At 39.9% G+C, this 20,827-nt stretch overlaps 1 protein-coding gene across 1 annotated transcript in view; it reads right to left on the bottom strand.

Annotated features, from left to right (window-relative positions):
• MYH15 (myosin heavy chain 15) overlaps window positions 1–20,619 on the bottom strand; it is a 139,295-nt gene extending 118,676 nt beyond the window's left edge. The window contains 11 exon segments of the mRNA XM_057488601.1: window positions 2,873–2,968; window positions 3,058–3,121; window positions 5,326–5,422; window positions 7,048–7,143; window positions 8,440–8,497; window positions 9,133–9,289; window positions 10,730–10,867; window positions 14,490–14,512; window positions 14,515–14,622; window positions 18,972–19,033; window positions 20,456–20,619. Of these exon segments, the coding sequence (XP_057344584.1) occupies window positions 2,873–2,968; window positions 3,058–3,121; window positions 5,326–5,422; window positions 7,048–7,143; window positions 8,440–8,497; window positions 9,133–9,289; window positions 10,730–10,867; window positions 14,490–14,512; window positions 14,515–14,622; window positions 18,972–19,033; window positions 20,456–20,619 (1,063 nt within the window).
• Between the last annotated feature and the right edge of the window lie 208 nt (window positions 20,620–20,827).

Here is a 20,827-nt window from a genome sequence, read left to right on the forward strand (position 1 = left end):
CCCACACACATCTGTATCCCCTAACAGCTACTGGGGAGAAAGGGAGTAAGGGTATGAGACTAGCTCAAGAGAGCATAACTGAATATGCTCTGGAATAGGAGGTCAGATGCTGATGGTTTCTTTTCCCAGAGGCATTCAGGCCACTAGTAGACAGACTCAGGTACATGTCTTGGCAGCTACTACTATGCATTATTGCCATGTACTCAGGAAACTAAGCAAAATGTCAAGGATTCTCAGAGGCAAGGACAGGTTTCCTGCCCTCTTGTCCTAGAGTTCATACCACAGGTGACTAACAAGAATGGGTACCACAAATAAATGGACAAGAAAAAAGTCAAAGGAGAGAAAAAGAAAGACACATGCAGGACCAAGCTATATAGATGGCACTGAGAACTAAAGGACTTCGAGCATCTATACCTGAGGGGCCCGAGGAACCGAGTCTAGCTATGCCTGGAGCAAGGGTCAGCCTTAAGGAAAGGTAAAGGGAGAAGGGACGTCCCAGGCCATATCAGACTAGATGGGGCTGGCTCTCAGGTACATCACCCTATTTCCTTGGCTCCCTCAGTGCGTAGCCAGCCTCTCAACTGATTTTCGACACCAGGTTCTTTCATAGTGCAAATGCTCATATTTTAGGAATTTTGAACATAACCCTCATATGCAACATTGTGGCCTTTTGTATCAACCTTCAGGACACTCTGACGCTCTTCCTTGGCAAACATGAATAGAAAGAGCACCAAATTTAAAACTGTCCCAAGGATTGACAATTGGTGTCGAAAACAAGTGGACTGACAATACCCAATTTGGACCACCAGATGTCAGTCTTTGTACAATAATCAATCGCAGCAGTACCCAAAGACAACAAAACGGATGAAGCCAGGAGAAGCACACATTTGCCATAGCAGCCCAGTCTTAGATGGCTCTGTTAGTAAGCAGAGATGCTCCCCAACTGTTGCTGTCACTGCAGGTACCCACAGTGGATCCTGTGTGTCAGACACCCTGTACAGCATAGAGATTTGTGTCAAGAACGTTAGGTTTAGCACAGCCCCGCTAAATGGAAGAAAGACCAAAACAAATCTGCTCCAGGTTTAGTGGATGGCAGATCACCAGTTGCATCCATGGTAAAAAGCATCATCTGGTTTGCAGAGCCTTCCCCACTTGGCGGGGGGCACTTAGGATCTGAAGACCATGTGGTCAAAACACTGCCATATTTGTGACATACTTAATCTGAGCATAATGGGCCAGGGCAATTGTTCCCTACCAATTTGCTCACCAGAATCTTGGATCTCATCCCACACCTACTCCCGTGGGAGTGCCATGGTCTTCAGTGGCTCACCTCACATGCAATACCTTTGAAATCCAATCAGCTTGTCCTTCTCTGCTTCCAGTGACTTCCCATAACACTAAAAGTGTAAACTCTCTGCCATAGCCTGCAAGATACTGCGTGGTCTGACCCTGCCTATCTCCCCCTGCATTACCCTCTCCACTCTGCCACCCACAATGGCTATCTTGCTGTTTTGAGAATAAACAAATGCATTCCTTCTTCAGGGCTTTTGCACTCACTATTCCCTCCTCCTAGAATTTATTACTGGAAATCTTGCCTACTTGCCCCTTTATTCATTCAGGTGTAGGCAAAAATATTGTCTTCTCAGAGAGATCCTGCCTGGCTGTTTATCTAAGATAAAACCATCCACTGCCCTGCCAAACCCCCATTCGCTCTCTCCCCTCACCCTACTTTATTTTTATCTGTAGACCTACCATTCTCCAAAATTATGTATTTCTGTGTATACTTGTTACCTGTCTTCCATACTAGAATGGAAGCTCATGAGGGCAGGGACCCGTCTGTCTTGCTTACTTCTCTATCCCCCATACCTAAAAAGCAGTACCTGCTATACACATAACAGTCCCACAATAAATATTTGTTGAATTAATACCTGAAATTCATTCTCTTGCCCAACAATTTGCTTTTCTATTTCTGTTCATGGCACTACCTTTATCCCAGTCAAATTACAAACTGTGGGAGTATCTTTGACTCATCACTTTACCTCACCCCTGCATTCAGTCACTGCTGAGACCTGTCTGTTCTTCCATGTGTCCCTCTCTTTCCCCCCATTCCCACAGACACTACCTGAGACAGCTGTTCTGTCAGCTCACACCAGGATTATTACAGTCACTTTCCTCTAGTATTTCTGTCTGCAGTCCATCCTGCCAGCCTGTCACTGCCCTAACAGATCATGACCTGCCATTACCCACCCCATCCCACAACACACATACACACACACATGCAACGCACCCTGCCAACTCCCTAAGTCCAAAAATCATCAGAAAAAAACCTCCAGTATCCCTCTAAGGAAATCCCCTTTTTTAGTTAACCTCCCTCTTTCCTGGTCTTGCTTTGCCTTTTCCTGACCTGATGTGCACTGTTCTTCCTACCAGAAACACCCTCCTCTCATTACTCTGGTTAAATCCTCTTTCCATTCTTCACATCCCAACCCAAATGAACCTGCTGACCACACACCACGGTGATGTCTCCCACTTCTGGCCTCTTGTCTATACCATCCATGTGGTTCTAATCATCTAAGTCCTTAAATTATCTAATGCTTTTTATACACATACACACTCACTACTTATTTAACTCTGTTAGGCATCCTACCAACCTCCAAACACTACCAAACTGGGAGTGTTACCATTTACCCTCTACCCACATAAAATTATAGAACACGTGTTCTATAACTGCTTCAATTCCTTACACTTTAGGATGAATAAACTGCATTCTAAAGAGGCTAACAGACTTATTAACAGCACTTTTCCAGGCCCAATCATTTGACTTCTGACTATTGTTTCAGAATGACCTTCAACTCTGGAATAATACACTTACCATGAAGTTCTTTTCTTCCAGACAGAATCTGATAGAATATGTGGCAGCAACTCTCTCTAGGCTGCTGGAAAATCACCCAGTATTTTTCAAGCAAATCTGCATGAAGAGAAATGGATAAAAATTCATACTTAGGTGTCCTTGTAAAACACAGAAGAGAAGTACTCAGACTGTGCATGGCCACTTACAGATGTCAATGTCTGCAGATGACAGCTTGCCTCTGGCACAGAACTGCATCTTGATGAATTTGCCCTGGGTAGGCAGAGAACATAGTCTCCTGTTGAAATATCCCAAATAGTTGAAATGGCTTCATTATTCACATTACTCCCAAAGTGACTGTTTCTCCAGAAGTTTTTAAAAAATGCAACATGGGCCTGACATAGCACCATTTAACATCAGGAGGCAGCCAGAGTGATTGTCAGGACCAGCAGGGACCCTGGACTCTAGTCTCAGACCTGCTAATTGCCAGCTGTGTATTCTTGTGTGCATTATTGAATCTCTCTGGGCCTTTATTTTCTTATCTAAGAATGAGAAACATAATATCTGCTTAGTATGTTTGTTCATTTATTCAACAAACACTCATTGATTATCTATTATGACCTGTGAAACCTGCCAGGCACTGGATATAACACGTTGGAAAAATAGGGGTGCTCCTTATTCTTCTAGATCTTAGCAGCTGAAGCAATGGTTTTAACATAAGAACATCTGGTGAGTCTTGAAATCAAAAGAAAAGCCAGTTGTGTAGGAGTTTAGCAACTAAAAGAAAAGAGGGCAGAGAGCAGACAGCACCAGGCACTGTATCATGTAAGCCATGTGGGCCATAAGGAAGGAAGAGAGTTTTAGTTTATGTGTGCTCAAAAGACACTGAAGGTTTTAAGCAGAGAAGTGACACAATTGGATTAATGTTTTAAAACCACTTTGACATAAGTAATAGATGGGGCTCCCTTCCTTTCTTCTCAATGAAAAGCCATTCAACAAGATCTAGTGGGGCTGAATGGCTGCCCAAATGAGACAGAATCCAAGTCAGAACACCAGAGGCAGCCAAGGGGGTGGTCAGGTGGCAGTGAAAGCCTGTGGGGAGAGGATGACGGTGCAGGGCAGAAGGCAGCCTGGCGGACGTCAGCCCCTGCAAGGAAGGCAGCACAGCAGGAGAGCAGCCAGGCAAGCGAAGGAGAGTGGCTACACAAAGTGGGGTTGAACCATTAAGTTAAAAATATGTAGGATAATGGGAGCAAAACACGCAAATATACCCATGCACATATATGCATATATACATAGGCACACATATATGGACATATATGCACATGTGTGCACATTTACATATATACATGCATATACAGTATTAATTGAAAGAATTTAACCTGAATTTATTGATGTTTTGGACCCCCTTTCTCTTTTGTTCTTCCTCTCCCTCCTTCCCTTCCTTCCATTCATCCACCTTTATTTATTTTGCTTCTCTACTTCTTTCTTTCCTTCTATGCTTCCAACTTTTTTCTTGTTTTTATTCTTTGTCAATTGCTATCTTTCTTTCCACATGCTGTTCTTTCTTTTCTTCCTTTTCTTGTGCACTTTCTTTTCTTTTATTCTTTAATCTTCTTTTTCTCCCTCTTCCTTCTGTCCCTTTCCCCCTCTTCCTTTTATTTTCTTGGCAGCTGTCTTTTCATATCTTAGCAGAAAGTCTCTTCATATTTCAACCGATCCCAAATCCAGCAGTAGTGTCGTGGACCAGCACCTGCTCTGCAGCCAGACTGCGCAAGCATACGTCAGTGGAGGAACAGCAGCCCTAAGGCCTTGGGTGGAAACTAGCCACATCAGCCTGGGGCTATTATTGAATTACTCAAACAGGAAGCGGTCCACAACTTTCCTTGTAAACTATATAGCGGCTCCCTACAACTCATTCTTGACATAAAATGGATTCATGAAATCAGGGTTTGAAATTCATATTCCTCCTCTATTATGGGATTGTTAGTTATTAAAAGCTACTCAAAAAAACCCACTTTCTCCCAATACAAAAAAAATCCCCAGTGAAAAATATGCAGGGATGGATAAGACCATAGGCAGAAATGGAAACAGTAATTGTAGTAAGTTAATTAGGAAGAATTTATTAATTGACTTGTTGTAAAGGAATTATAAAGGAGAAAGTACTTTCAAATCTAAAATGTAATCAAATATAAAGCTTCCCTACTGGGACAGAAGGAATTTAAAACTATTAAGATAAATATTTTCTTCCTGAAACTGGCCAAATAATAGAAACTTCTCTGATACATATTTATATGTATTTTTAATTAATGATAAAACTGGTCATTTTTTTGGAAGATGCTAACAATATTATAAACTTTAATCAAAGACCTTTTCAATGTTCTAGAAATTTTTTCATAACTGTATGCTCAGATATAAATTTTACCATTTGCTTAGAAATTAAAGAATCTAATAAACATCTCCATCTTGTTACTGACAAAATGAGAAGAGTTGTCATTTATCAGGGTTTTGGCATTTCCAAATGCTTCCAAGATAGGATTTACTTGCTTGATTTGATCTCTAAAGTTCCCTGAGCTACAGATGAAAGAAGTGCAGCTGATAGAGTTTTTAGCAGAATTCTGTAATGTGGCAAGCCCTCCATCTCCAGATCAAACCCGTTTTGTTTGGATAACCAGTATCCAAAAGCTGCTTCCAGACTTGGTTATAAAATGAAATTTTGAATGAGAACTCAGAAAAATAGATGGATAACAGACTGTCTTAACATACAATTACCCTATGAATATATGTGGAGATTGTTTATTTGGAAGGCCTCTCTTTTGGTTGGCATTGGACTAACTGGGAAAAGAAAATGGATATTTTTCGAAATAAACCAAAAAAATAATAAGTACTGTGCCTGTTCCCAAACTTCATTCCATATATTTTCCCCACTTTTAATCTCCCTCTCTTCCCATCTAATTCTCACATGTGGAAATCCCAAAGATAATACAGCAAACTTTTGGCATTACTAAATTATATTTTTCCTTGCTACAATTCCTAAGTAGTCTAGTTGTCCATACAAAGCAGTGACCTGTCATGGCATTAGCCTTGAATTTGAAGCATGTGTGCTTAAGCTGATGGGCCAAAGCAGGTTATCTACACAGAGTGAGTCTGAGTGACCACTCAGCACCCACACTGTGACATGGCTTTGTTGTTTTACACTCAACATTAAAGGGAATTCTATAGTGTACAGTATTCAAACATTTATACATTTACAAATACTATATCCCTTTGGCTAGACCAAACAAATGCACACCAACTGACCTAAAATGCATGCAAAATGAGGTAATATCTACTTAATAAATAATAGAGTTCAATGATACCTAAAGAAATCAATCAAATTCAGGAACACGGTGGTTGGAAAAGAAACTTTTCACGGTTTGAAAATTGGACCAGATTGCTATTTTGATATGCTCTTTAACATTGCAAAAACAGCAGGAAACATCCAGGTTACAGTTGAAAAAGCAAAATAATAGTGTCAGACGTAGAAAGATGAAAGAGAGTCTCTAACAGCTCAATAACTCATTGATTTTGAGTTCCACTCAGCAGTATCTAATTTTACTTTGCATACCAACTCTCATGATCTACTTAGCCTCAAATTATTATGAAACCCATCAACCTGTTAACAGGGCTAAGCAAAGTAAGCTAAATTAAAAATCACCAAGGACAAAAATAGAAAGTAAAGTTTTTCAGAATATGGAATGTGATTAAAGCTGAAGGTGCATCTATAAGACATTTGGAATTGATTCAGGAGTTAAGGTGCATATTTGTGGGAGTCCAAGATCTCATTGCAGCTAAAAGGATCCTGAAATAACAAACGTTGCCACTCAGGGCAATGATGACCCTAGCTTTTAGGGATGATGCTTTGACTCTTAAGTGCCTAATTCTAAGAAGTCCAATCAACAAAGATCAGGCCACAGATGCCCTTTGAAGCATATCTGAAACAAATTATGTAATTTTCTGTTTGGAGGTTATTGGTTTGGAACACTTGATAAACCCTCTTAAGATGCAAAGGAAAGGGAAAAATTTTTCCTATAATTTTCTAATTGTTCTATGGTTTTTGTCCCCTCCATTTTCCCCATGAATGGTCAAGGCAGAGCCTCCATGATCAATGGATAAGACCACCTGACCCTTCCTGCCAAGTTTTATGAACACTTACCCACTTTTCCCTAGACTCATCTGTGGTTGCTATAGTGGCAAAATACTGGATAATATGTTTGATGTTCACAATCTTTCCAGCACCAGATTCTCCACTATGACTGGAAATTCACTGACACAGTTAACTGGCTCAGATTATGAATGTAATGAAAGTTAAATCACTTCAACCATATAAGCTAAAGGCAAGAAGGAAAACTTTTATGGAAAGGTGGAAGTTAAGAAGGAATTTGAAGGAGATATAGATGTTTCATTGACTGGGAGAAGGGGAAGGGCATCTCAGGCTAGAAAAACAGCCTGAGCAAAAGTCTGGAGTAGATCAAAAATTTTATAAAAACAAGAAGCGTGTTCCTCATGGTCCCATTAACAAAAAGTCGAAGAGCACCTCTAATAATTAGAGATAGGTCTTCTCATCACCAACTACTCAAGAGATTTTCACATATTAAGGCTACCACATGACCAGGTCCAACCCTCTCCCTCAGAAGTAGGCCTGCCAATCATTTCACCACACACCTAGGTTTCAGGTGTGAAACCTTTTACCTTTGATAACCAGGTAACTCAGTGATGTGGGAAGAACACAGTGGTGAATGTATGGCCTCATCACCCAAAGCATCATAGGATCAGGGCTGGCCTTCAAATGTACGAAATTCCCAAAAACAGTCTATCTGTCTTCTCTCTTAAGGGCTCAGCTCCAACTGCCCTTCTAGCTCTAAGATTCTGAGGCTATTATTTTTCTTGGGATGGCTGAAGCCAATGGAAAGCCCAACACACAATCTCTCTAAGACGTGATGTTGATGGTATCATCATTGCATAGGAAGACCATGGACCTTAGCATTTCACTGCCTCTTGAGTCTTAGCCTATCCCCCCAGCCACCATGCTGACCTGTTCACTTGGCCAGCCAGTGCTCTTTTCATCAAAGTTAACATACAATATGGTAGCCCTTTCCTTCTTTCTGCTTTACCCTATTTTCTTACCCCTCCAAGCTTCACCATCTTTTAGTTCCCACTGTTTCATGTACCTTGGCCTGCCCTAATCTGGCTGCCCATGACAGCATGTTATCTATTCCATGGTCATACCCACTGGACTATCAATTCGTTTGTCTAATCAGCCAGTCCAGAGACCTTTGAAAATGATCGTTTGGACAGGGAGCTCTCTCCTTCAAGAAGATAAGACCAGCTTGGGCACTGTGGGCTCTAACAGATCTCCTAAAATGATGGAGGCAGCCTAGCTGGCACCAGATTTGGAATAATCACTGCCTAAAATGTTATGACAATTTCCTGAGTATCTTATTCTTGCCTAGAATGTATTCTACATCTAAAAAGCAAAAAAAGTCAAAGACAGTGAATTAATGTTTTATTCTCAGTGAAATGTAGGTGTCTGTTTCTATTGAAACTCTCACTGTTGGCCAAAAATAAAAAGCCAGGGAAATACACAGAGTACAGACTGATTCTCTCAATCTACAAAAGAAGGTAAAAATGTCAGAACATTCTTCTGCCAGAACTTCTACATATTGGCATGAACTTATTCAAAATTTCCTGAGTTGTAGTTTGAAGTCAAGACACAAGGGAAAGGATTTGTTCTATATACAGTTAGAAAAAAATACTATTTAAATAGTACAGAGTAAAATAGATTTTCTCTCACCCCTGTGTATGCCAGTCATAAGAACATACAAATTCTAGGTTATTTCCTTGCTCCACATACAAACAGTAGCCAACTAATGGTTGGCAATTTTGCCATTTTAAGCACAGTGCAATAATAGCTACAAAGAAAACTTCTTTGTGCCAAAAACTCTAGCAGGCTCTTTATGTAATAAAAGCTGCCATCCACAGGGGGCTTACTCTGGGCCAGCCACTGGGCCAAGCACTTTCAATGCATTATCTCACTTAATCTGACATTTGAGCTAATCATTCCCATAACCCTAGGAGGTAGGCTCTGTTTTGCCCACTTTTTGTCCAGAAAGAAACAGAGGCTTCAAGTGATTAGGTAACTGTAAAGGCCATGCTCTGCTCTCAATGGCTATGTGCCTTTTAGTGACACAGAGAAAAAGGAGATCTGATATTTTCACTTTTCATTTTGTAGGACAGCCACTGACTGTGAAGCGTATCCTGAAAGGCGTTATGGGCAACGGTGAAGATGTGAGGGGGAGCCTCTGATCGCCTCCTGCCTTTGTAGGCAGCTACGACTTCTTTCTGATACACTAGAAGCCACTTGTAAGGGTTTATGCTCACACAGAGGAGACCTGAATACGTTTGAGGGACAATCAGAAAAGATTTCAGAAAACAGGTTAGAAATACTTCCAGGTTTGTCAGCTCTTATGTTGTCAGGTAATATTTGCTTAAATATTTACTTACAAAGGAACTAAAAAGAAGAGAGCTTTTGGTTCTGTCAGAGAAAGGACTTTTAAGAGGAAGAGACAGAAACAAGTTAGAGCAGCAATAGAACTTCCATCTCTTCTCTCCTGTAAGATCTGCTAATGAGCCTGACATAGACACCTCTTGAGGACAGACAGGATGCTGACATCAGCCCAGCGGAGCGCAGTGAGCAGCTGTCAGGCACTTGAAGCCAGAGGGGATCTGTGCTTCAGCAAAATGAGGACCCTGACTTTTACGGGACTGAGGGGAACAGCGCATGAGCATCACTCATTCACTACAGTGGTTGAATTGTGGGCCCCAAAAGATGTGCTTGTGTTCTAATCCCTAGAACCTGGTAATGAGATCTTATTTGGAAAAAGGATCTTTGCAGGTGGAATTAAATTAAGATCTCAAGATGCTCTCTGGGTGGGCCTTAAATCCAATGTCTTTATAAGAAACACAGAGAGGAGAAAGTTATATGAAAACAGAGGCAGAGATTAGAGTAATTCGGCCACAAAGAATGCCAAGAGCCACCTGAAGGTAGAACAGACAAGGAATGATTGATTGTCCCCTAGAGGTGCCAGAGGGAATGTGAACCTGCTCATGTGATTTGATTTTGGACTTCAGTTGCCAGGCCTGGGACAGAACAAACTTCTGGTGTTTTAAGCCACCCAGTTACTCAAATTGAGGTCGTTTTGTTACAGCATCCCAGGGAAACTAAAGCAGTCATGTAGCAAATCAGAGTGCCAAGCAGGGAGTTAGCTGCCTGTCATGGCTTCCATAGCAATGGCTCCCAAATGCCACCATTCTAGCCAAGCCTGTTCAGAGCTGCTTCTGCTGAACAGGCTCTGAGTCAAAGAATTTGAGCAACCAACCTTCACCAATTTACTAATGATGATGAAAAAAAGCATTTTATCTATTGAGCACTAACTAGGTGACAGGCATTGGACTATGTGCTTTACATTCTTTTATCTAATCCTCCAAACTACCTAGGAGAACTAGGCATTCCTATCCCACTCTACAGATAAGAGGAGGACAAGGAGTTGATAAACTTAAGGACTAATAAGTGACAGAGTTGGCATTTGAACGCTGGTCTTTCAGAGTCCAGCCTCATGCCTTTACTTTAGCATGACAACCTGTGGGAAAGGATAGGAATGTTGACAGAATAGAATTGGGGAAAGGCTAAAATGGAGTCCCTTCCCAGTGGGCGTTCCTCAAGGATTATCCCCATGTGAGTATGCTTATATTCAATGTAAAATCTCACACCTAAGAGAGGTTTGAGACTCCATCAATATGAGTGCCAATCAGATACTTCAGCTGTAAAGCATATATACAAACATAGACCATCCAATAGCACCTCTTCAGGATATGCAGCACAGATGCTTCACTGAGATGAGTCAGCATTACTGTGTCTTTCGTGATTTCAAACTTCAGTGGGTTCCTGTGCTGGACTTTGTCTTCCTTGATACGTGGATTCTGCAGAGAAGAGAAAATATAATGTATATTCCCTGTTTATTCTATGCCATTCATTTGATGCACTGGAAAGAACATCTAAAGAATCAGGAAAAAGATGCCTCATTAGAGGAAGAGGCCCGAAGAAGTTCAACCAATCTTTATATAAGAAACAGATGTTGCTTTTGTCAATGTTCTCTTTTCTTGAAGAGGAAGCTTTTAAAAAGTGCTTTTGTTGAACCAAAATATTTTGTCTTGGAGTGCCCTAGTCCTGTGGCTCCTCACTGACTCTCATTACTTCTGAGAGTACATACATCATATTCTGCATGATCTGGCCCCTCTCTTGATGGCTTAATATATCTTGGAGGTTTAGAAGGAATTTGGAGGAAAGGATCAAAGAAGAAGACTCATCCTTCAACACTTAGCTCAACACCTATCCTTTGGTCACACCTTCCTCAACTCCCCCAGCTCATTTTTTAAAAGTCTCTACCATACATACAATCTATACTATCTTGTCATTACTAACCTTTATGTATGTTTTAATAATTAACTATTAGACTATTTCCTAGCTAGACTATAAGCACCTTAAGAAGGAATTTTGATGTTGTCTTATAAAGTTATTAAATCATACTGCTAGGGAAAAAAATATTGATCTCTTGATTAATATGGACACATTGCTGCCAAATATTTGCTTATAGTTGCTCTCAAAAGTTTTCTACACATTACCTATAGTCCTTTTCCTTGAATAATGAAACCTGGTATCAACTTATTGTTCCATTTAATCCCAGTTGGTGATGGCTGCTTCTTCCAAGGCTTTTGCACTCTTTATATTCTTGATCCTATTCCTACCCAGTTTTCTTTCACATTGTTCCAACAGTAACCCCTTTTCTTTTGAGTCCCTTCAGTTTCCGTATTTCAAGGGCTCCTTCTCTTCTATAGAACATAATCAGGCCTCTTACATCTTCAAATACCTCCCCATAGCTCTGATTCTATTTTTCTCTTTTCTTTCACGACCAACTTTTTCCCATAAGTATTACTCTATACCCATGGGCTTTATTGCCTCTGTTAATATTACAAAGGCAAATGGTGATTAGAAGTGTAGTGTCTTCTAACAGAGGGAGTAGGAAGCCTGGAGCCAGGGAGATACAGAGTAGGGCTTGGGGAATGGGATCCATATTGTATGGTAGAAGGACAAACAGGACAAATAAACCACCTTTAGACTCTTCTTTCTACATAATTAACTTACTGCTTTCATGCTCTTCCTTCTATGATTATTTTGAAAATAATTATAGCCACATTACATTTACAAATCACCTTAAATGCTGTTGAAAATACAGTAGTTTGGGAGAATTTGTTAAGAAGATCAAGCCTCTCATCTGGAGGCCTAATAAATTTGACTTGGACACTCAAAAAAGTGAACAGGCAACACAAAGACTGGGAGAAAATATTTGCAGATCATATATCTGATAAGATACTTGTATTCAGAATGTATAATGAAATCTTACAATTTATTTTTAAAAGCATTAAACCAATTTAAAAGTGGGCTAAGTGTTTGAATAGACATTTCTCCAAAGATACATAAATGGCCAATAAACACATGAAAAGATGTTCATCATTTGTCATTAGAGAAATACAAATAAAAGCAATATTGACATATTATTTCAAAGTAATTGAAGAAGACACAAATCCCATGCTCATAGAAAGGAAGAATTAATGACTATACTGCCCAAAGCAATCTATACATTCAACACAACCTCTATCATAATTCCAATGGTATTTTTTGCAGAAATAGAACAAAACAACCATTAAATTTGTATGGAACCAAAGAAGACACAAAATAGCCCAAGAACTCTTGAAAAAGAACAAAACTGGGAGTATCATGTGCCCTGATTTCAAACCATACTACAAAGCTACAGTAATCAATATGTATGGTACTGGCACAAGAATAGATACATAGACCAATGGAACAGAATAGAGAGCCCAGAAATAAATCCACATCTATATGGTCAATTAATATATGACAAAGGAGGCAAGACTATACCATGTGGAAAAGACAATCTCTTCAATAAATGATGTTGGCAGAATTGGACAGCTACATGCAAAAGAATGAAACTGGACCATTGTCTTACAAACTGCTCAAAAACAAACTCAAAATGGACTAAAGGCATACATATAAGACATGAAACCATAAAAATCCTAGGAGAAAACACAGGCAGTAAACTCTTAAACATCAGCATTAGTAATTTTTTTCTGGATGTGTCTCCCCAAGCAAGGGAAATAAAAGCAAAAACAAACAAGTAGAATTACATCAAACTTAAAAGCTGCTTCACAGCAAAGGAAACCATCAATAAAAGGAAAAGGCAACTTACTCTATGGGAAAATACATTTTCAAATGATATATCTGATAAGGAGCTAAGACCCACAATATATAAGGAACTTACACAGTTCAACTTTCATTTTTCATTTAATTTATTATTCCAGCATAAATAATGATGGAAAAGAGACATTCAAATGTACTTTTTCTCTTTGAATATTGTCCCAGTGCTAAATGACCCCAATTGAGTCCCTCTGTTTCCTTATTTAGGACATTCTGAATTTTCCCTTGCCCACCTATTTATGTTCCTGTTGATAAGTACCAAGTTCCTCTCTTAACTGCATTAGTTAGTTATATAAAATCTACCTAATTTGGGATTTTTCTATGTCCAGATACTATAAGGACAGCATATGAAGATACCATACTGGTAGTTTATGAGTGGCATCGAGAATTTTACAATTCAAGTGACAATGCTTTAGATCATAGTCTAAATACCAAGTTAAGGGTATGAAAAGGACAACCTTCCTGGTAGTAATTATAGCTGTTTGTTAGGATGTTACTTACACCTGTTATGGAGCTGCAGCAGAATTGTAAGAGATTGGAGAAGTGAATATGGGCAGGGAATCATCAGTAAATGTACAAGGAAGTATTCATTAGAGTCAGGTCAGAAATAAGGCTCAGCTCACCACCGCGGGGCTGGCAGGCAACCTGAGGTCAACTTGCAAAGATTCTCAGAGTGAGCTGTCTGCTCGGTACCTTGCTATCCTGAGTACCTTGGTGACAGGGAGAAGGGACTGGCAACTATTAGAGCCTCCTTAGCATGGTCCCTCTGGCCCCTTACAGTCTAGCTTATGCCCCAACACTTGTCCTAACCTTCTTTCTCCAAACCCTGATGCTCTTCTCTAGCATTTGACACTACTGACCATTCCCCCATCTCTTGGCTTCTCTGGCCCTGTGCTATTCCTATTCAAGTTACCCCTCTTTCTTGATCCTACAAACACAGCTTGCTTCATAGTTCCTTAGGTTTTTCACTCTAAGGTGCACCTTTAAAAAAAAAAAACTTGAAGCATTGATGAAAAAGTGGAAAACGTGAGTTCTAGGATCAATAATCTTAACCATTGGTAATTGTTTTATTCTGATTTACTCAATATTTATCATTAAATTTTTGATAGTAAGTGGAGGAGCTTCTTATATTGAATGAAGTTCCTGAAGTGTACCAGTGGCATCTCTTACTCCAGGTTTTTAATTAAACAATTAGAAAAAGGACAAACTTAATGATTTGATTAAATACAGAGCTTAGCTTTCCCTGAGAGGAAATAAAGATTCCTTTACTTTTCCATCTGTTGTCTCAACATTATTTTGCCATCATCTCCACTCCCTTTCACTTTGGCCTCAATGTAAGCATTCTTGCCATCATGAATCCAGCATTTCTTTTTCCCCATAGAGACAAAGAAATGGATTGTAACTATTGTTGTACAAAATGTATACTGGACACTCTCATACTGATAGATATGATCTCATTCCTGCTAATTCTGCTGGTTGACTTGTAGTCACCAATATAGGAAATTGCAAAGTTAGATAAAAATCACGAAAGCTCATCATGAAGATACACCCACACAATGGGCTCTGTAGGAACAAGAAACCTTTCAGCAAGCTGAGGCTGGGAACATGCAGACCATTTTGCTATAAGAAAGGTGCCTGCCAACACCTTACCCACCCCTCCCAACACCAGCATTTAGTTCCTGTTCACAACCCCAGGGTCTGTGGGGTTGTCCCAGGGCTCTTACCCTTCCCAGCTCTCCTCCAAAAACTTTACTCAGTAAAGGTCTGGTTTCAACTAAGTGAAATTTAGGTTAATGGTTGTCTTACCAGTGGGTTTCAGCCCAGGCAAGTTCACTCTTGATTCAGTGAGACCGAAAAATGACAATGGAACTCTCTTGGGGTGAAAAGGTTTATACCCAAATTTATTCCCACAGTGGCAGGTCAAGCACTAGATCCTGTCCACCTCAGAGCAAGTCTGCATGTAGCAAGCTGGTCTCTGCCTCTGGGCCTCTCTGCCCGCACAGCTGTCTCAGTCTCCATCCTTGGTGCTGCCACCACTCCGGCCTCTGCTCTCCTGCAGCTGTCAGCCCAGAGCACTGGGTGGAGCTCTTTATATGGAGTCAGTAACAATGTACTGCCCACACGTGTGGAGTGGGCAAGCCACCCTGGGTCAGGTGAGAATTCTGAACATAAGAACTTTCATTTTCTCTACAGTGTTCATGCCTGTCCTTCAGGGTTTCTTTGGACCTTATTTTTAAGAGAATTACATGGTAGAATGGAGGCAAGAGGATTAAAGAAAGAGAATATGGGTTGTTTTATTCATATGGCATAACTAATTCATATTATTTTCCCTAATAAATTATTTTTCTCTCCACTGAACTCTCTCCCCATGCCCATCCTTAAGCAAATCAACCCTCCACAGAGTGTTAATCTTTAAGAGATTTCAAGTGAAATAAGCCTGAACTCTTATGAATTCTAGGAACATCTGAGACAGCTTCTCTCGGCCTCTCTTAGAAGCGCTCAAGTTCTCGCCCACCTGAGGCAGATAGCCAAGGAAGATGAGTAATAAACATATGTTTAAGGGCAAGTGAGCCTGACCAGAAGCTCAGAGAAGTCCCCAGTCAGGGCACCTCAGGAAGATGGGGAAGGGGGATAGGAGGGTTTCTGGCTGGAAGAGAGAAAATCTGAACCCATGGCTAGGGATGCACAGGTGAAACCCCACTGCAGCCATAGCAGGGTAATGCCAGCTCTGTTAGCACCACCTTGACACATGAATCACAAAAGCTGTGGAGGCCTCATTGCTGCAGGAGCAGGACAGGCAGCCCTTGGCAGATGCTCTCCCAGGAAGCAGACAAAAGGATTTGGAAACAGTGTGTAAGGAGGTGAATTGGGGAACATTTGCTCCTTCTTCCACCAAGTCTGTCTTTTCAAAGAATTTTGCTGCTCACTACGTTTTTGCTATTAAATCTACACTGTGCTCCCTTCCCTGTTTCCCTAATTACAACCAATTCACCACTAAAATTGCTGAGCAAGAGGATTTTTGTTTTCCTATCTGATTTTGCATTTGCTTCTACTTGTCATTTGCATTTTAAATACTGGTTTTGCATTGTATTTGTTATTTTGGTCTCTTTTTGCAAAAACCGATTTTGCTTTGTATTGCATCTATAAAAATAGACTTGTATTTGAAAAGCACCATTCTGCATACATTTTGTATGTTTAAGGAAAATGTGCTGCATTTTAAACCAAATATTATCACTTGAAAGAAACATGGCTATCACTTGGCACAGATTTCCTTTTTTATTTTTATTTATTATTTTTTACAAAGAACCTGAGCAGAGATTGAGAGTTGTCCATAGTCACATAGTTAATCAATGGCACTCATTAGAATAATGACTCTAGAAAGTAGATTACTACCTCCTAAATCAGAGCTCTTCATTACAGTGTGTTTTCTCTATCTTATATGCTTAACTTCTTTTCCTCTAAATTTTCTCTCAAGAATTGGGTTCATCACCTGCCTGCCTCATTATTAGTTCTTTCTGTTATCACTGCTGGAAACAGTAAGAAAAAAGAATTTTCAGAAACCCTTACCTACTTGAAGCCTGTCCCTGACAGGGATGTTTTTGAGGAATTCAGCCAACTTTTCATTTTTTCCATTCATAAATAATTGCAGAGATGGAAATGTAGATAACAATGGATTTGAGTCAGGCCACCTGGATGTTAGTCCTGCTTTGCACACAACAAGATGTAGAACAATGGCCTCATCTCTTTTGGCCTAAGTTTTCTCATCTGTAAACTCTGGAAGTTTGTCTATATAATTTCATATTTTAGATGAGTAAATATCTTTTCCAGTGCAATAGTAACATGCTTATTGGAGAAAAATTAAAAAGTAAATGTATAAAGAAAACAGCTTTTTTTAAAATTGTCTATAAAGGAACACTAAGAAAAAAACCACCATTATCTATCTGAACCATGTTTTTAAAGTCTTTTTTCTATGATATTGATGAAATTTAGAGGAATACTGTATTCAATTCTTTAGTTATTTTAAATAGATTATTATAAAAAACATATACATTTGGCTTTGAAATGGTGTTTTACCTTCTTTTTTCACGTGAGCAACATGTGGTTACTACATTCACCCATATTATCAAGTCCCTGGCACATACCCCATTGCAGTCACTGCCCATAAAGAAAACAGCTTTTTTTTTAATTGTCTGTAAAGGAACACTAAGCATAGTAAAATACTATGAAGTCATTAGTTGTCTTCTCTGTGCTATACTGCCTTTCCTGTGACCTACCTATACTATGTGTGCTAAATATAATGCCCCTTATTCCCCTTCTCTCTCCCTTCCCACCTAACCACCCTCCCCAACCCCTTCCCTTTTGTAACCGCTAGTCCCTTCTTGGAGTCTGTGAGTCTGCTGCCATTTTGTTCCTTCAGTTTTGCTTTGTTGTTATACTCCATAAATGAGTGAAATCATTTGGTATTTGTCTTTCTCTACCTGGCTTATTTCACTGAGCATGATACCCTCTAGCTCCATCCATGCTGTTGTAAATGGTAGGATTTATTTTATTTTTATGTCTGAATAGTATTCTATTGTGTATACATACCACATCTTCTTTATCTACTCATTCATCTGTTGATGGGCATTTAGGTTGCTTCCATATCTTGGCTATTATGAATAGTGCTGTGATAAACATAGGGGTGCATATGTCTTTTTGAATCAGGGATCTTGTTTTCTTTGGGTAAATTCCTAGGAGTGGAACTCCTGGGTCAAATGGTATTTCTATTTTTAGTTTTTTGAGGAACCTCCATATTGCTTTCCATAATGGTTGAACTATTTACCTTCCCACCTACAGTGTAGGAGGGTTCCCTTTTCTCTGCATCCTCGCCAACATTTGTTGTTCCTTGTCTTTTAGATGTTGGCCATCCTAACTGGTGTGAGGTGATACCTTACTGTGGTTTTAATTTGCATTTCCTTGATAATTAGTGATGTGGAGCATCTTTTCATGTGCCTATTGGCCATCTGAATTTCTTCTTTGGAGAAGTGTCTGTTTAGATCCTCCACCCATTTTTTATTTAGGTTATTTGCTTTTGGGTGTTGAGGCATGTGAGTTCTCTATATATTTTGGGTGTTAACCCCTTGTCAGATACGTCATTTATGAAAATATTCTCCCATACTGTAGGATGCCTTTTTGTTCTACTGATGGTATCCTTTCTGTACAGAAGCTTTTTAGTTTGATGTAGTCCCATTTGTTCATTTTTGCTTTTGTTTCCCTTGCTTGAGGAGATGTGTTCAGAAAATTTGCTCATGTTTATATTCAAGAGATTTTTGCCTATGTATTCTTCTAAGAGTTTTATGGTTTCTTGGCTTACATTTAGGTCTTTGATCCACTTGAGTTTACTTTTGTGTATGGAGCTAGACAATAATCCAGTTTCATTCTCTTACATGTAGCTGTCCAGTTTTGCCAACACTAGTTGTCATTTCCCCACTGTCTATCCATGGTTCCTCTATCATATATTAATTGGCCATGTATGTGTGGGTTTATGTCTGGGTTCTCTATTCTATTCCATTGATCTATGGGTCTGTTCTTGTGCCAGTATGGTGTTTTATCTTTGTCTCTAAAAGCACACTTTCTCCCTGACACCCAGCAATTCTACTTTTCTTTCCCAGGAATCATAATAATGCTTGTTTGTTTTCAATGTCTTTGTTTTCACATTTATTGTCTCATTTGGTCCTCATGGAGGAAGGTAGACAGACAAAGTATTATTACCCATTGGACAGATGAGGAAACTGAGGCTCAGTAAAATGAAGTGATTTGCTCGAATTACACAGCTATAGAGGGTCAAGGACAGGAAGTCTGAACCTGAAACTACTTGCCAAAACTCTTATAATACTGCTTCCAATTGGCCTGACTTCACAAAAGCCAACTGCATTGCCTACTAGCCCAGAAGAATGAAAACCTTTTGCTGATTCTCATCTTTTGGCTGCCAGTGCATTTCTATGAGGAAGGATTATTTGACCGAAAAAAAAAAAATTAAAAATTGTTTGGATTGTTATATTTTAAGTAATTATTTACAGTGCTGACCTACTAAATGTGTCGTCCAATTATCTCTAATACTTTGGCTCAGTTTTTATTTTCTCCCTGGCACCACTCTGATCTTGTCCTTCATTATCTAACTACCTTCGATAAGCTTGTGTATGACCAGTTCTGACCTCCTTGGGGATAGTTCTGTTTTTGTATTTGATTTGATGGATTATAATTAGTTACTCTAAAATCCAATTATAGTAATGAAATCCAGTGACTGGAAACTGGGAACTGATCCAGGACTGGTCCATGATGGAAATATAATGTCCCACATAACTGGCTTGAATTGTAATCGGTCATATTAAAGTCTAATGTTGACTAATTCTGAGTACTGGAACAACATTCAGTATTTATGTTGCACTGTTGAATAAATCTGGAATTAAGATGTAGGTGGCTTGATACTAGATAACACCGTGAATCTGATTCTAAATCTCCAATTAAGTGAAATTCAGAAGATGGCCATGCAGCCCAGACACATAAAGGAAGACAGAAAAATATAACATTTATTTAGAGATTTTAATGTAGAACTCAACCTTTATCTTCAGGGTAAATCCTCATTAACCTTTGTAGCCTGTAACTAACATGAAATTAATAATCAGTGTGAGCAAGGCTCCCAATTATCTTTTGTTTAGTGTTGGCAGAGTGATACTGCTGACCTAGTAGAGAGCCAGAGAGCAAGGCTCCAACATGAGAAATCCTGAAGACACCAGGAAACAATTTCTATTTCTACTGCTTTCCCGGAGTCTTTTCCTTTATTCTTTACAGTGTACCGACCCACCTACGGTCCAAGTCTCAGTCCTGTCTCTCTACTACGATATTCACTGACAGTAAGAGCTTTCTGGAAAGATGTTATCTGGGGCCTTCCCTGGGGCTGTCTGCATTCTAACAGTGCTTCCTGGAAGAGAAAACCCTTCTTAGGGCCAAGCAAACAGGACCTGTGCCTGGGCTGCCTCCCAACTCCCCCTCCTCTTTCTTGGAACTTCATCCCAGTCCCGGACCCTCTGAGGTTCATAGAGGCAGATGGCACCCCAAGCAAATAAATTAGGCATCATCAGAACTGATGGTTCCTCACAAGCCACCAAATTCCTCAGCTACCACCTGGTGGCATTAAAATAAAGTGAAGCCAGCAGCCACCGCAATTCTGACCGTCAAAGGCTGTGGTCTAGAGCAGAAGTAGCTCAGCCTGGCTTCTTCTGAGGAAGTCCGTAGCCTCTCCAAGCTCTGACGTCCTTCTTAAAGTGACCCACCAAAACAGACTTGGGCCTAAAAGCAAGCTGAAAAGATTCACTATGCAGAAGATACGTGTAGGAAGCAACCAGGGAGGATGAGGCATCAGGCACCAAAACGAGAAACCACTCATCATAGGTAGACCAGAAGGGTTAAGTCTCCTTTCCAACTATCTCTACACCTCCTCTTCCTTGCCTTGTCCCAAGATTGTGACAAAACTGGACTGAAGAACATCTGACTGTAGCAGAGCCCGCTTATCCACAAGACAGGGAGGCACAGTGCCTAGAGTCCATGACACTTTTAAGGGCCCACAG

This window comes from Manis pentadactyla, chromosome 1 (assembly GCF_030020395.1).
Source record: "Manis pentadactyla isolate mManPen7 chromosome 1, mManPen7.hap1, whole genome shotgun sequence".
Taxonomy (NCBI): domain Eukaryota; kingdom Metazoa; phylum Chordata; class Mammalia; order Pholidota; family Manidae; genus Manis; species Manis pentadactyla.